The following is a 14,764-nucleotide window of genomic DNA, read 5'->3' on the forward strand; positions in this document are numbered from 1 at the left end:
ACTCAAGCCTCAGCATCACAAAATGGATGCTGCCACCACAGACACAAGTCTGACCTCCTGCTGCTGGGAGTCCTTCCAGCGAGGGAGGCTTGGACAAAGGGTTTCCTGTCAGGGGCGGTGCTAGCACCATCCCAGACAGGGTTTTGTGTATCCTGGGTAGGCAGGGCTTTAGAGGAAGGTGACTGCAAGTGGCACCCCGGTGCTCACTATACATAGGCCGGCTAGAACCAGTTCCAGGGGCACACCAGCCCCTGACCTGGGGAAAGTCCGGCATGGGAGAGGGGTGTAACCACCCCCCTTCCTGGTCCCACCCATGGGCAGGACCTAGTCGCGTGCCAGCCCCTTTTACTAGTATAAAGATAGGAGCGGGCCCCCTTCCAAATTAGATCATCTTTGAATCCTGAAACTACTTTCTACGAAAGGAACTCAAGACTTCTTCCTAAGATTTCTCCCTTGTGACTAAGGAGTAGTCACCCTGCACCCGCAGGCACCATCTAAGAACACTGCGGTTTGCTGCACGTCCTTCCTCCGGAATCCGACCGACCAGCACGACGAAACCCAGCTTCCCTGGCACCTCTGACTTCTACCTACATCGTCAGCTCAGCTGAGATCCGTGGGTGTGACGAGACCTCGAGGGACCGGCCATCTTCAGAACTGCACGACGCTTATCCAGCACGACCGCCGAGGGATCCTCGAGTGAGTGCTTTGGGGTTCGAGAAACCCTGACCCTGAGCAGCTCCAGCCCCGAAGACCAGCCCCCAGCATCCACCAGATCTGCGTGGGGCCCTTCTGCTCTTTGCTGCTCACCGCGTTGTCCGGCTACTTGCCTGCTGGCTTGTGGCCCTCTTGACGACGCCCAACGACGACAACACCGCTGGTCTGGTTGCTCCAGACTGGCCCTTGCTCCCCTCCAACAGAGGAGCACCCCGGACCCTCCTGGTCCACTCCAGACGCCATTTTAAGTCCACTGCGTGGGCTTGCATTTGCCAAGACTTGTTGCCCCAATCCTGGGTCCAGCGGCGTCGACAGCAGATACCATCGTGGGACAGCTCGCACCTCCATCCTGGTCGCCGACAACGCCTCCTGGTCCGTGAGACTGCAGAGCCCAGCGTCGCCAAATCACCTGGTCGAGGTGACTCCATCCGGTGCCATCCTGGTGCCCATCTAATCACTGGCTAGTGATTCAGAACTTGGTCCCCTCTGCTTACAGGTATCCTCCATCATCGATCCAGGCTTGAATCCCTCCGAATCTCTTCACTGGTCGCCTGCCAGCAACTTCTTCTTTCAGGCTCCATAGACTGCAACGAGGATTCCCGACGTCTTTTCAGACCTATGCAGCCGCAGCCCCTGGGCTAGGTAACCTGAGCATTTCGGTGCTCCAGCATAGCTTAACTATCCAAAGGTCCAGATCCTTTTTCGTTTCAGCTCTACCTAGTCTGATTCGTCCGATAACACTAACTTTACGAAATCTAGCATCCATAGACTTTGTCCCGCATCCCGCGTTAGAGTGCACACTCTGCACCCGATTTCCCTAGGCCTCCTGCTAGTAATCTGAAGGTTCAGTAGTCCAGTCCTAGCGATCCTAAAGTCTATTAGAGTAGTACTTACCTGCTAGTAATTTCGCATTCCAGTTTTAGAGTATATGGTTTTTCGTGCCCCTCGGGCATTTGTGTAAATTGTGCAACTTGAAGTATTTTCGCAAGAGCTTTGTATTGTGCTTAGCACCCTGTCCTCATAAAGAGTCCTGGGTTGTTGTGTTCTAAATAAATATCCTTTTATTTTCATAACAACTTGTGTGGTGTCCTTTCACTTGGTGTCCAAGGGGTATATGTGATGGTACAACAGCTGGCTTAACACGCCCTCTAGAGTCTAGCCTAAAGACTGCTCTTGTCCATGCTACTAGGATAGCTGGTCTACGGTTGACTTACAACCAATCATCAATAAGGGTTGTTTGGACTGATACAAAGTGCTCACTAGAATAGTGAACATTATATATCAGGCCAACTTCTCACAACGTAGGCTTGTATGTGGGCGGGAAGTAGAACTAAAGCTTGTGAGACCATGGGCTAGGCCAGCACAAAGGTGGGTACTTCGTGTACAGGTGGGGTTACATTTCTCATAGATTTATCTCTTAATCATACATGTGCTGATTAAAGGCAGTTTACCTCTCAATCTGGTGCTGGCTACCCATATGTAGGGAGTGAGGGGGCTTTAAATGCTAGCAGTTCAATAGTCTCCACTTTGAGTAAACAAATGTTTTATGGTATCTTCATTTTTAAGTGCTCCTTAACTCATTTTTTTCCCTTTTTTCCCACCGCAGAACAACTTGAGTAATCCTCCTACACCCCCATCTTCTCTTCCTCCTACGCCACCCCCGTCTGTTCAGCAGAAAATGGTCAATGGTGTGACCCCTGAAGACTTAAGAGAGCGGCTCAAGGACTCCGATTCTGATACATCCAGGGAAGCTGAGAGTCATAAGGGTAACTGACTTTTTTGAAGAGATGTGCTGTCAATGCTCTGTGGCGAAGCCTCACTAGAGTGAGCAGGAGTACTTGATTACAGGGCAATGCGCAGGCTGAAGGCACTTGTGTGTTTGGCAAGAGGAGTTAACTTAATACAAACAAGAAAGCATCAGCCTGCATTGAACAGTGAATATTGGTGAAGGCACTCCAGTCTGCCTCGGACGGTCATGTAGCATTTTAATGTAGCATTTTACTATATCTTGTTAGAGATCATAGACGCTATGGAAATTACATTGGAATGTGCATAAGAAGATAGGCCTTTAGGAAAGGGTTCACAGAGAAGGGACTTTAAACCATGCAACCTGGCATAGTAAAGTACATGACCAGAATGCCTAATTGTAAGTAGAGGACCTCGCCCAGAGTTCAATAATCTTTGTTGTTTGATATGAGGCATAGCAAATGCAGGGCAGCGAGGCCTTCCTCTGAGCAAAAGACAAAGTATGAGGGAGCCGAAATGCCTGTCATACTGGTTGATTGGCCTAGGAAAATGCAGGGCAAGAATGCATCTTTGTGAACAGATTAAAATATTTAGGGAAAAAGGAGTCTCATTACAAACGTACAAGGGAAAAATGCCTGCTATATAGAGGGCTGGATACCGGAATCTGTGCTCCTGTGGGGATGTTCCTGAAGTATGATGGAGATCAGAAAGGCTAGAAGTGGACCGGGGTCAGCATAAGGAAATAGGATGTGTACAAGAGGAATATGCATCCATGATTGCAGCGGTTTGACATCCAAGCTGCCTCCCAGTGAATCCATTTCTCAATACTCTTATTTAACAGCACCTTCCTCAGAGTGCATTTGTGGGACTGATTTTATGTTGATTGCAGTTTTGAATAATGCAAGCATATTTTCATAAACAGCATTTTCAGTAGCTTATCCTGTACTTCTAACTTAAAATCTGGGGTACTTAACACAGAGTATTTTTTATCCCTTGCCAGTAAGTCTTTCATCAAGACATGTCTGCATTTTACTTCTGAAGTGAAATATGCAATCGGGATCAGTTTGACATCTTGCCTCACTTGTCTGCCTCCTTGTGCTTACCTTTACACAAATAATGCAGAAATGTTTTTATTTTGGTAAAGACCCTTGGTGCATGATCTGAAGGCTCAGCCACATGAGCACAACCCACCCATCATCTTTTTCTCAGCCAGCAATCTCCATCACCTTAGCTTGATGTAGCTAGCCTGCACTCAGTCCATAAGATGGTTCACATTATAATAATCCATCTGCTATGTTCTGCTTAGTCTTTAAGATGCAGCACATTACCAAAAATCGTTTTTCATTCTTTGCTGTGTCCCACAAATCCACCACTTTTCCATATCCCCCCAGCAATTCTCCATTTCTGCTGCAGGTTGCGGTAGGATAAACCTGGTAACTATAGGTCTCTAGACATATATCTTTTGGCATCTGCCTACACAGTTGCCTAGTCTTCAGATAGCATTCATGTTTTCCCATTGCATTGACACTGTTTTTTCCTTTTAGTTCTCTGTGGCTCTGAAGTAAAGAAGCTGGACCTGTTGGCAGCACTTCCAACTCCACCACACAACCAAACGGAGGATGTCAGGTACATGATCTTTATAACTGATGGGATGCCAATTTCATTTGTGGTGTATGCCCTGTTGGTTGTTTTGCCGATGTGTAGGTGTGGAAAGTGGCAAAATCTTGAGATTTTGTATCCTAAGGTTGGTTAGGTAGATGGTCTTTTTTGTAGTTCTCCTACCCCAGTATCTGGTCTGTATATGCCAGTATCAATTACTTAAACCTTAAAACTTGAAAGTAGATAAGCACTGGTAGGTCTGCGCTGTCAGCATTGGCTTTTTGGTTTTGGAAGGTTTTTGATGAGAAATGACGGTCAGCCTTTGCCAATTATTTATTGTTTGATGTTCGTTATTAACTGTTCTGCACCTTGAAGTAGTTATTGTTATAACTAAGTCAAACAAAGAAAGGTACAGTTGAGATTTGTGCAAATGTGTTTCTAATAGAGACTTCTAACCACAGATCCCTCACCTTTCCAATATTTCCCCAGGCATCAGATTGGATCCAGAAACGTTGAGGCAGTACCTCTGCGCTCTGGTAGGTGGCTCTGTGCGGCTTCACACTGGCGTCATTCTGATTCGCAAATGACGTGGCAAACAATATAGGAGCTACTCCCGTACGCTGACGTCCGTTAATTCCTTTCTGCACCACCAAACACTACAAAACTAATTTACATCCAAAAATTATAAACAAAACCAGTGTGTAAGAGAAGATATGCGCTCCAAGAGAACCGGTTTTAAACCTCGTGAGGACTGTCGTAAGCAAATGTCTGTGACAGACCCCCATTAGGTTTTCCTATGGTGTCTGGGGTTGACTCGCGCCTCTAAAGCCTGCAGTGACTAAACGTCAGTGCATCGGAAGTTCCGATGTTGGGGCCCGTCCAAGTCCAAAGGTTGGCCTCTGTCCAGGAGCAGAAGTCAGTCCCAAGGTCGATTGTCATCACGATAACATTTTGGAGTACGTTAAAGAGAAAGCTTAGAAATCCAAGTGGGACGCTGCCTATGCCTGTCACTCTTGTATTCCTATGAAGGCAGGAGGGCATCATTGTGCCTCTCGATCGCTCTCCTGAAGTTGGTCTATCAAAGATCCAATTGCGAAACTTGTCCCAGAACAACCAGAGTTTCCAGACCATCTGCGACAGCAGAGCTAAGAGTTCCACAAGGTCATGCTCTGACTCGTCAAATCCCTTCTAACTCCCACTGGTGCTCCACAGACCCACTGAGCCCAAAAGGCCCTCCATCTGGGATACCCGTGGCACCCGTTGGACCTTCTGAACTAACCACCGGGTCCCTACCAATTCCTTTGCTGACTCGAGAAACATCAACGCCGATGCAGACTCAGTGGAGCCCGGAGATCAAGGCACCACCCATTGTGCTCTGCGGCTCATTTGTCACCGTCCTGGCCTTGACTGAGGCTGCACTGTGTCCTTCTAGCCGCATCCTTTGCCCGCTCCACCTGAGCCTCTCAGCATCCCAGTTCTGTGGGACAGACTGACATGGAGTATGATGCAGGAAACAAGTTTTGAGCAACCCTACCATGAATTTTATGAGGACTTCCAGGATGCAGTGGCCTCAGCATCTCTCCCGATACTGGCCTAGTATCTCCTCCACGCTGCTGAGGAAAGTTCCTCCTTCGCAGTGGTCATGTGGACGGTGGTAAAGGTTATCCACCTCCAGCCCCATCACCTTCAATAAATCCGCTTTTGTAGAGCTGGGCACTGTCAACCCTAGGGGTATCTGTGTGCTTGGGTGTGTGGTCTTCATTGAAAAGCCAGGTCTTGAGGAAACAGTGGGAAGAGGGAAGAAACACGCAGAAAAAAATCAACACAGAGGGCAGAAAAACGAGCGAACAGAAAAGGCAAAACAGAGGGTAGAAAAACTAGCAGAAAAGTCAAAACCGAGCAGAAGAAGGCAAAACAAGGTAGAAAAACAAGCAAAAAAGGCAAAACAGAGGGCAAAACAACGAGCAAGCAGAAAAGCAAACAAAAGCAGAAAAAAGAGCAGAGAAGGCCAAACAGGGCAGAAAAATCCAAAACCAAGCAAAAGAGGACAGATAAAACGAGCAGAAAAGGCAAACCAGAGGCAGAAAAACAGGCAGAAAAGGCGAAACCAAGCAAGAAAAGAGATGGCAGGAGGTAGACTGGCGACATAGGGTAGCAGACAGTGGGCAAACTGGGCAGGAGAGCTGTTGCAAGGGAGCTGGCACAAGGATCTGTTCAATGGAGTCGCACTGTGGCTTCCATTAAGTAGGTCCTGGGGGGAGGGCAGGAGGAAAAGCAGCATGAAGGGAAAGAAACAAGCAGAAAAAGGCAAAAGAGCAGAAAAACGGAGGGCAGATAAATGAGGAGAAATGGCAAAGCAGAAGAGGGCAAAACAGAACGCAAAAAAATGGGCAGAAAAGGCCAAACAGGGCAGAAAAGCGAGTAGAAGAGGCAAAATGGAGGGCAGAAAAAAGCTGGAAAGGCAAAACAGGGTAGAGAAACAAACAGGAGAGGCAAAACAGAAGGCCGAAAAAGAGAAATGAGCAAAACTAGCAGAGGAGGCACAAATAGGGCAGCAGGTAGGAAGGCAGCACAAGGTAGTGGACTGTGGGCAAACTGGACAGGAGAACTGTTGTAGGGGGAGCTGGCATGAGGACCTGCTCCTTGAAGGTCAAAACTAAAGTCTTAACTGAAGTTCTCCAACCAAGGCAGGCTAATACTCAGCCCTTATTGCGCTTTAATGAGGCCCTCAACCCCACCCCCCCCCCCCCCCCCCCTTTTAGGGACGTGGGTCAAGCATTTTTCTGGTACCCAAGTGAATTGCTAGATTGTGCAGCACCATTGCCCTGCCTGCCCCTCTGACCCTTCCTTTCTTGCTCGCCATCTTTCTCTGGAAGGCTTGGTGGGGCAAACTTTCTCCAGCTGGACAAACCTGAATGCACGGCTCCTCTGGATAGGGAGTCTAAGAGGGTTGAGACATTTAGGAAGAGAGAATTTTCTTCCACTCTCGTCAATAAATGCCAGCTTCCTTTTGGCTGCTATACCTTTGTTCTGTGGGACTTTGTTGCTCAAGTTATCACAGGGGTCCCAGAAGGTATTGGTTCCATAATGATCCAAGATGGCTGTGATGCTGCAGAGTTTACTATCCATTGTGGCCTATATACCACAGATTGCATTGATTGAGCTATTGACATTATCTTCGCTATCCTTTGCCATGCCTGGTTTAGTTATACAGGTTTTTTTGGTGATGTACAGACATCCCTTATGGACATGCCCTTTGGTGGGGCTCAGCTTTTTGGGATAAAGCACACTCTTCCCTGAAGCATTTAAAAGAAAGCAGAGCCACAGCACACTCTTTGGGCTTGTCTTCCCCCATCAACCACGCTAACCTTTTCAACACTTCTATGGCTGGTGCTTCCCTTAATGACAACCACTTATGCCTCAGCAGGGTTTCCTGCCCATTTCATGGTGCAGCAGTGGCAACCACAGTTGGAACAGAGTGCTAGTCAGTCTACCATCTATGCTCCCCTCTCCTCCCCTCTCCTCCACACACCTCCTATCTGGCCCCACCTGCCAACCTCATTTCGCATGCTCTTAGTCGAGCACAGCCACCCCATTGAAAGTGGGATCCTATGATTTTTACTGGACTGGCAGGACTTCACATCGGACATGTGTGCTGGAGGGATATGCTCTACCCTTCCTGGTTGCTCTGCTGCAACTTCCACAATCCATCGGAATGACTGATAGAGGCCCATCTTGGCAGGAAGTGCAAGCCCCGTTGCCCAAATGGCTATTGAGGGGATGCCTGCATCGGAAGTGGGTTGTGGTACTCCTGGTACTTCCTGAGGCCAAACGAGGACAGAGGCATTTGTCCCATTTTAGACCTGTGCCCTCTCATTGCCTTCCTTTGGGAGGACATATTCAAGTTGTCACTTTGGCCTGGGTCCTGGCTTCCCTCAAACCTGGGAAAATGGTAGTGTTGGATCTGCAGGGTGCTTATTTTCACATCTCTGTCCTGCCGGCCCACAGGTGTCATCTGCGGTTCATTGTGGGACAGGAACATTTTGTGTGCTGTGCTCCCATTTGGTCTCACCTGTACCCTTTGGGTGTTCATCAAAGCGATAGCAGTGGTGGCAGCACATCTGTGGAGGTCAGGGAACACAGTGTTCTCCTACCGCAATAGAGTGCTCACACCAGTCAGTCAACACTCACCGTCAGACGACGGCAAGCCATCCCTCACCCTAGGGGTTCATTATCAATGTGCCGAAGTCACACAAGCCTCCTCCTCGGGTGCTCTCTTTCATCAGGGCCATTCTGGGTATAGTTGTGTGCATGTTTACTGGAAAGGAGAGGGTCAAGGACATTCTGGCTATGATCCTGATATTTCAACTTCTGTCCTGGGTTTCAATGAAGTAGACTCTGAGGCTGCTGGGACTGATGGTCTCCTGAATCCTGTTGGTCAAGCACGCCAGGTCTACTGTGGGACCTGAACTCTGTGGACCCAACATCAAGGGGATCTCTCCAACAATATTCGGATCTCTCTAGAAACTGCAAAAGATCTGCAGTGATGTTTACTCAACCACAGTTTAGGTGGTGGATTCTAGGTTGTGGTGGCCTCCCAGAAGAGGTGGAGATCAGAAGTCTCTGCTCTGTGCCTCCAAACAAACCTTGTTGACGTTGAGGGCAGTCCTGCCCTCCATCAAGGTAAGACTGGTGAAAGTGCTTACAGACCATGCCATTGCCATTTGGTAATGCAACCACAAGGTGGGGTGAAGTCATGGAGCCTGTTGCCAGGAGGCTCTTTACTCTCTTCAGTGGGCTGGGTCATCTAGGAATTTCCTTGTGGTGAACAACCTGGTGGAATCTTTGAATACCATAATAGACAAACTAATCCATCACGCCTACCAGATAATGAGTGACATTTCCACCTGAAGGTGGTACAAGGTCGCTTCCAGACATGGGGAGAACCGTGGCTCAATCTCTTTGCCACTGCTGAGAAAGCACAATGTCAGCAGTTCTGAGTGTTGGCGTATTCAAGGTCTCTCTTGGACTCATTCCGCTTACCTTGGGACTTGGACTACTGTATACCTTCCCTCCAAATGCTCTCCTGCCCTGAGTTAAAGGAATGAGATGTTATTTCACATGCCATTACTTCGCATGCTATTACTGCGCGGTTATAACATAACATGTACTTTTGTATAGCACACGTATCACCCGAAAGTCTCAAGGCGCTGAATAACAGATGTATATTGTTACCCAACTCAATGGTACTCATTTTATCGACATCAGATGGATGAAAGGCTGAGTGGACCCGCTGGGATTAGGACCTGTGACCATGATGTCGAACACAGGCCCCTACAGTGGATGCATTTGTCCACTGCGCCACCAGACCCGGCAATAACCGATACTACGCAAGTTTTTACTTCGCATACCATTACATTGAAAGTGTTAATCTATGCGAAGTAAAAACTTGCCTAGTAATAATAATAGTAGGCGGAATAAAATGTCATATTTAAAAAAAAAAATTTTTTAAACACAACACTATAGAAAATACACTACCCTACACATCTAAAACGCTACCAAAACACTACACTACCCTGACATACTGAAACACCACTACACTTCCCTAAACCCTAATTCACTACCCCCTCACTAATATACACATTACCCTACTCCGCTCCCTACACTCATTCACTACCCACCACAACCCCGACACTACACAAAACACTAAAACAGTAAGCTACACTACACTAACACTACCCTAAACCCTAAAACATTACCCCCAGCATGACCCTGCCATTAGCCCCAGTCCTGTCCCTACTCCCAAACACTACCCTGCACAACCCCCGACACTACCTTAAACCCCTGCACTAACCCCACACTACCCTAAAACCCTAAACTACACTATCCCCACAATACTACCCTAAAACTCTACACCCCGCACGACCCTGCCCTTACCCTCAGTCCTGTCCCTACTCACAAACACTACCCTGCACAACCCCTGATACTACCCTAAACCCTAAAACACTACCATACACTACACTTACCCCACAACACTACCATAAACCCTAATACACTACCCCCAGCATGACCCTGCCCCAAGCCCCAGTCTTGTCCCTTCTCCTGAACACTACCCTGCACGCCCCAAAACTAACCTAAACACTACCCTACCCTACACTACACTAGCCCCACAACACTACCCTAAACCCTAAAATACTACCCCCAGCACAACACTGCCCCTAGCCCCAGTCCTGTTCCTATTCCTAAACACTACCCTACACTACACTAACACAAGTACACAACTCACAACTTTACACTGCACTAACACAAGTACAAAACCCTGAAAGACCCTACACAGCCCCTGCACGACCCTACACTACCCCTGCACGACCCTACACGCCCCTACACAGCCCCACACACCTCTTTCCACACGTGTTCCAATCTTCTCCCCCTTCCAGCTTCCCCCGTCTTGGGCAGGCAGGATATAAAGCTGATAGGGGCGTGCTGGAGGGCAGGCACAGAGTGGCACCAGGAAAAGCAGCAGACCCCTCAGATCCAAAACTTGAACAAATGGCCGCTGTGATGACCTCCAAGAGCGGCGGCGCCCCCTACGCATGTGGCGTTACTAGGCTGGCAATTTAACAGCACGCGTACTAAAAGCAATGCGTTGTTACATCACATGCGTAGTAACGCTTGCGAAGTAACGGCATGCGTACAAACAGCTGCGCACTAATGGCTGTTCTCCGAGTTAAAGTGTTAGATCCTTCTCAGTCAGGATTTCGGGCCTTCTATGGTCCCGAAACGACCCTACTAGAAGTGGTGGATAGCATTAGACTCTCTCTGTACAACCGAAAATCTGCCATCTTGGTCCTTTTGGACCTGTCGGCTGCCTTCGTCACCATCTCCCACTCCAGCCTTTTGGAGCGCCTGTGGGAGGCGGGTGTCTGAGACCCTGCATTGGCTTGGTTCAGGTGTTACTTGAGTGATCGAACTTCCAGAGTTCAAACCGGTGCTTTTACCTCCAAGAGCCAATTCATCAAAGGTGTGTCCCCCAAGGATCCAATTTGAGCCCTACGCTCTTTAACTTATATGTATCCTTTCTGGCCAAAGTTATCAAGCCCATGGCTTCAACACACTGTCGTACGCCGATGATACGCAGTTGTTAATTACTCTCGGACCTGACGTTGCTGTTACTAAACATAGATTCAGGCAATGCATGCTGGATATAAACAACTGTATGTTAACTAACAACCTCCAGCTAAATGCAAATAAAACGGAAATTGTTCTTTTTGATAATGACAAAGGTGCTTGCCCCCTTCCGAAGGTAACAGCCCTCAACCTTGACATAATGATTGACAGCCAACTTTCCATGTGTGACCATGTCAATCATGAAGCGCGTACCTGCTATGGGCTAATGCATACCGTCTGCAAAATCTTTAAATAGGTCTCCCTACCTTCCCGTATACCATTGATACAGGGCTTAATCATCAGCCGTCTGGATTATGGGAACGCTCCTTTCGCGTCCATAAAAGAAGCACTCCTAACTAAGCTCCAGGTTCTGCAGAATACAGCTGCTAGACTGGTTTTAAAACTTCCCCCTTGCTCCCCCTCTGCACCAAACTTGAAGGCTCTACATTGGCTGCCCGTCAAGAAGCGGATTAATTTTAAAATCTGCTGTCTTGTCCATAAAACTCTCAGCGGACAGGGTCCTCATTACTTGGCTATCAAACTGAAACTATATCAGCCCGGAAGAACCCTTTGTTCTGCTAATAAACGTCTATTAACAATCCTGAAGGTTCTTACTGTCAAGAACGGCAGCAGATCATTTTCTAAACTAGCTCCTACTCTTTGGAACACCCTGCCACTCCACCTTCGCACTGAGATTGACCACAAGAAGTTCTGTAAGTCCCTCAAGACTTGGCTATTTTAATCTACCTCCTTTTTCCGGTCATCCTTCTGTTCTGTTTCTGAGTCTCGGCAAAAGCGCTATGAGACCCCTGGGTGGTATATGCGCTCAACAAGAACCAGGACATCATTCTGAGCCAGGAATGACGAGGTCTAGTTCATCCTGGTGGCCTTGGTTTGGGCACGGATAGTATGGTATTTAGAGATCTTGGCCATGAGCACCTGTCCTTCGATCAGGCTGCCCTTCCGGGACAATCTGCTGTTGCATTAACAAGGCCGGTACTTAGGCCCATTCCTCTGCATTCTCCACCTTCATGCTTTGAGATTGAGCGTCAGCAGCTGAACACCTTTGACCATTCTCTGGAGGTGGTTGATATCTTAGCAGTCAGTCATCCCTCGACAAAATCTGTGTGGTCTGTTATTTAATGTTCTGGTGCGGCATAGACTCCCTCCAGGCCAAATTGTCCAATGTTTTGTTTTTCTCTCCCTTGCCTGGCAAGGCTTTTTTTTAGGCACAGTCAAATGATTCCTTACAGCTGCTGCACCAGCCGTCTTCATTTAAAGAGCCTATTGTGATGCATTTTCTTTTTTTTAAAGGACTCCTACATGTTTTTCTCCTTTTCCCTTTGACTCAGTGGGATCTTAACCTGGTCCTCATATATTTAGTGTATACTGCCGTTAACTTTATACTCAGCTATTTAGCTGTACTGTGTGTTCGGGACTTAGTGTGAAATGAAAAAATAAGTTGATGGATGTTGTTCCGAAGGATTCTGTATATGACTGCTCAGTTTGATGTGAAAACTTACAAATAGTTTTTTTTTTTTTAAAACAACAAAATAAACTTATACCCAGCTGTCCTTTTTAGGGCTCGCCTGGCGTTGCAGCGTGAAGCGCTGCTGCTAGCGAGTCTTATTGTCGTTGTGTTGAGCCTCCCAAGTGATACAGACCAGTGCACGAGCAGACACCGGTCTGTGAACGCGCTTCTAAGACACGCTTTGCAGGCGCCGCTTACGGCGTCACGCTCGTGCCCTCCCTCGTCTCATAGGCTGTTCTCCGCTCCAGGCCGACTTGTTTCAGAAAGCGGCATGGTTCAAGTCATTTCTTCAATGAGCAGCGGACTCCTGGCTAGAGATGTGACGAGCCAGCCCTAAGGACCGCAGAGCCAATGGTGCGCGAGGAGTTCCGAAGAAAGCCGAACGGCAAGTGATACACGAACTGGAATACTATATATTGCATAGGACCAGTCGCACCGCACTTTCCTTGTCGCGCTTCGCCGCATGGGAACCACACGGACTGTACCTTCATCATGGCGCGTCATCTCATACTTATTTAGGAAGAGTAATTGATTTGTCCAGAATCATAGGATGTAGAGCTGAAGCTGGGATTATAACTTGGTTGCACAGTTCCTGAATCGGCAGTAACGCCACATACTCTCAATCTCAAACAGCGTCCATGAGAGGAATAAAAAAAAACACTCTTTATAGTGACACACTGTAGTATTCCCACGCCACCGCTCCACACACACGCGCGATCATCCGGCCAGCTTATCTCAGCAGTTTTTATCAAAAACACATACGTTTTTGGTGATTGATTAGCAAACGACGTGATGTGAGGCAAGGGAGTGTGACGGAGGAGACAACAAACCCACGTGTTGCAAGCATCCCAGCTCGCTGCAGCGCAGCCCCCTGCAGACACACATCTCTCGGCTCCCTTCAGCTGTGCAAAGCGCCCCGTTCTTCCAGGCGCTGCCTCCTGACGTGGTTCAACATTTCCAGATCTCTCCTTTTCCCATCATAAGGGCCCCCCATCCACCGTCACGTGTGTTGCCCCCTAGAGTGGGTTGTGTCGCGTTCAAACAACTCCCTGCTCTGGGGATATGTGGTTGTCTTGCCCCTCCATTGCCAGCAGTCCCAACACACGTACTAACAGTTCACTCCCCCTTTAGATAGCACTGAGTGGACGCGCCACTCCACTACCCTCAGTGCCACATTAGTAACACCTAAATTTCTTACCCCCTTCAGATATCACCCAGTAGACATGTCCCCAGTACCTGCCCCACCCCATTACACATACTAGCAATTATACTCCCCACCCCACAGTTATCACTGAGTGGGAACACTCCCCAGTAGCAGCTCTGTCCTATCACATATACTAACAGTTCTGCCCCTCAGAACCCCATTTAGCACAGAGTGGGCTAGTCCTCACCCTTTACATATGTTAATAATCCTACCGTAGCCTCAATTATGAAAGGCTGGACACTCTGCAACTACCAAAGCTTTTAATAATATTGCTACCCCCCCATCACTGATAATCCTCCCACTCTAACCCCCACAAAATATTACCGAATAGATACGTCCACTCCTACAGCACTGGCCCATCTCACAAACAAATCTTTCTAGCTCCCTCTCACACATCACTGGTGAACACGTGCCTCTCCCATTACAAGCCTCGCCCCATGACATGCTGTGGAGTGAATGATACATCAAAGCAGGTAAGAAGGAAATAACTTTTATTCCAGAAAATAGGAGCCCATGTCCAGCAGCTCCTCTTCCTAAGAGCGCCAACTGCAACTGTCCCGGTTTTGCAGTGTGAATCTTTCTGGATTCACTATGCTGTGCATTATTCCGCGGTCTAGTGGTTGGGTCCGGAATCGTAGTCTTTTCTTTTTTTTTTTTTTTTTCGTAGCCCAGGTGGGCGTCGACGTCCCACCTTTTGGTGTCCGTCCTGTGACGTCGGCATGTTTCCTGCGGAAGCTCCCTCCCTTGGGCGCCATCTACAGATTCTTTTTTCCGCCGTTGGTTCTGGATCGTTCCCGAGAGGG

The 14,764-nt window shown here is 48.1% G+C and overlaps 1 protein-coding gene across 4 annotated transcripts in view; it reads left to right on the forward strand.

The window, feature by feature from the left end:
• Window positions 1-14,764, forward strand: part of KMT2D (lysine methyltransferase 2D) — a 1,692,256-nt gene that overhangs the window by 1,405,253 nt on the left and 272,239 nt on the right. For all 4 annotated transcript variants that reach the window (XM_086963706.1, XM_086963708.1, XM_086963710.1 and 1 more), the window contains 2 exons: window positions 2,321-2,480; window positions 4,005-4,086. In XM_086963706.1, the coding sequence (XP_086819832.1) occupies window positions 2,321-2,480; window positions 4,005-4,086 (242 nt within the window). The remainder of the gene's footprint in view (window positions 1-2,320; window positions 2,481-4,004; window positions 4,087-14,764) is intronic.

Source organism: Lissotriton vulgaris, chromosome 1_1 (genome assembly GCF_964263255.1).
Source record: "Lissotriton vulgaris chromosome 1_1, aLisVul1.2, whole genome shotgun sequence".
Classification (NCBI taxonomy): Eukaryota; Metazoa; Chordata; class Amphibia; order Caudata; family Salamandridae; genus Lissotriton; species Lissotriton vulgaris.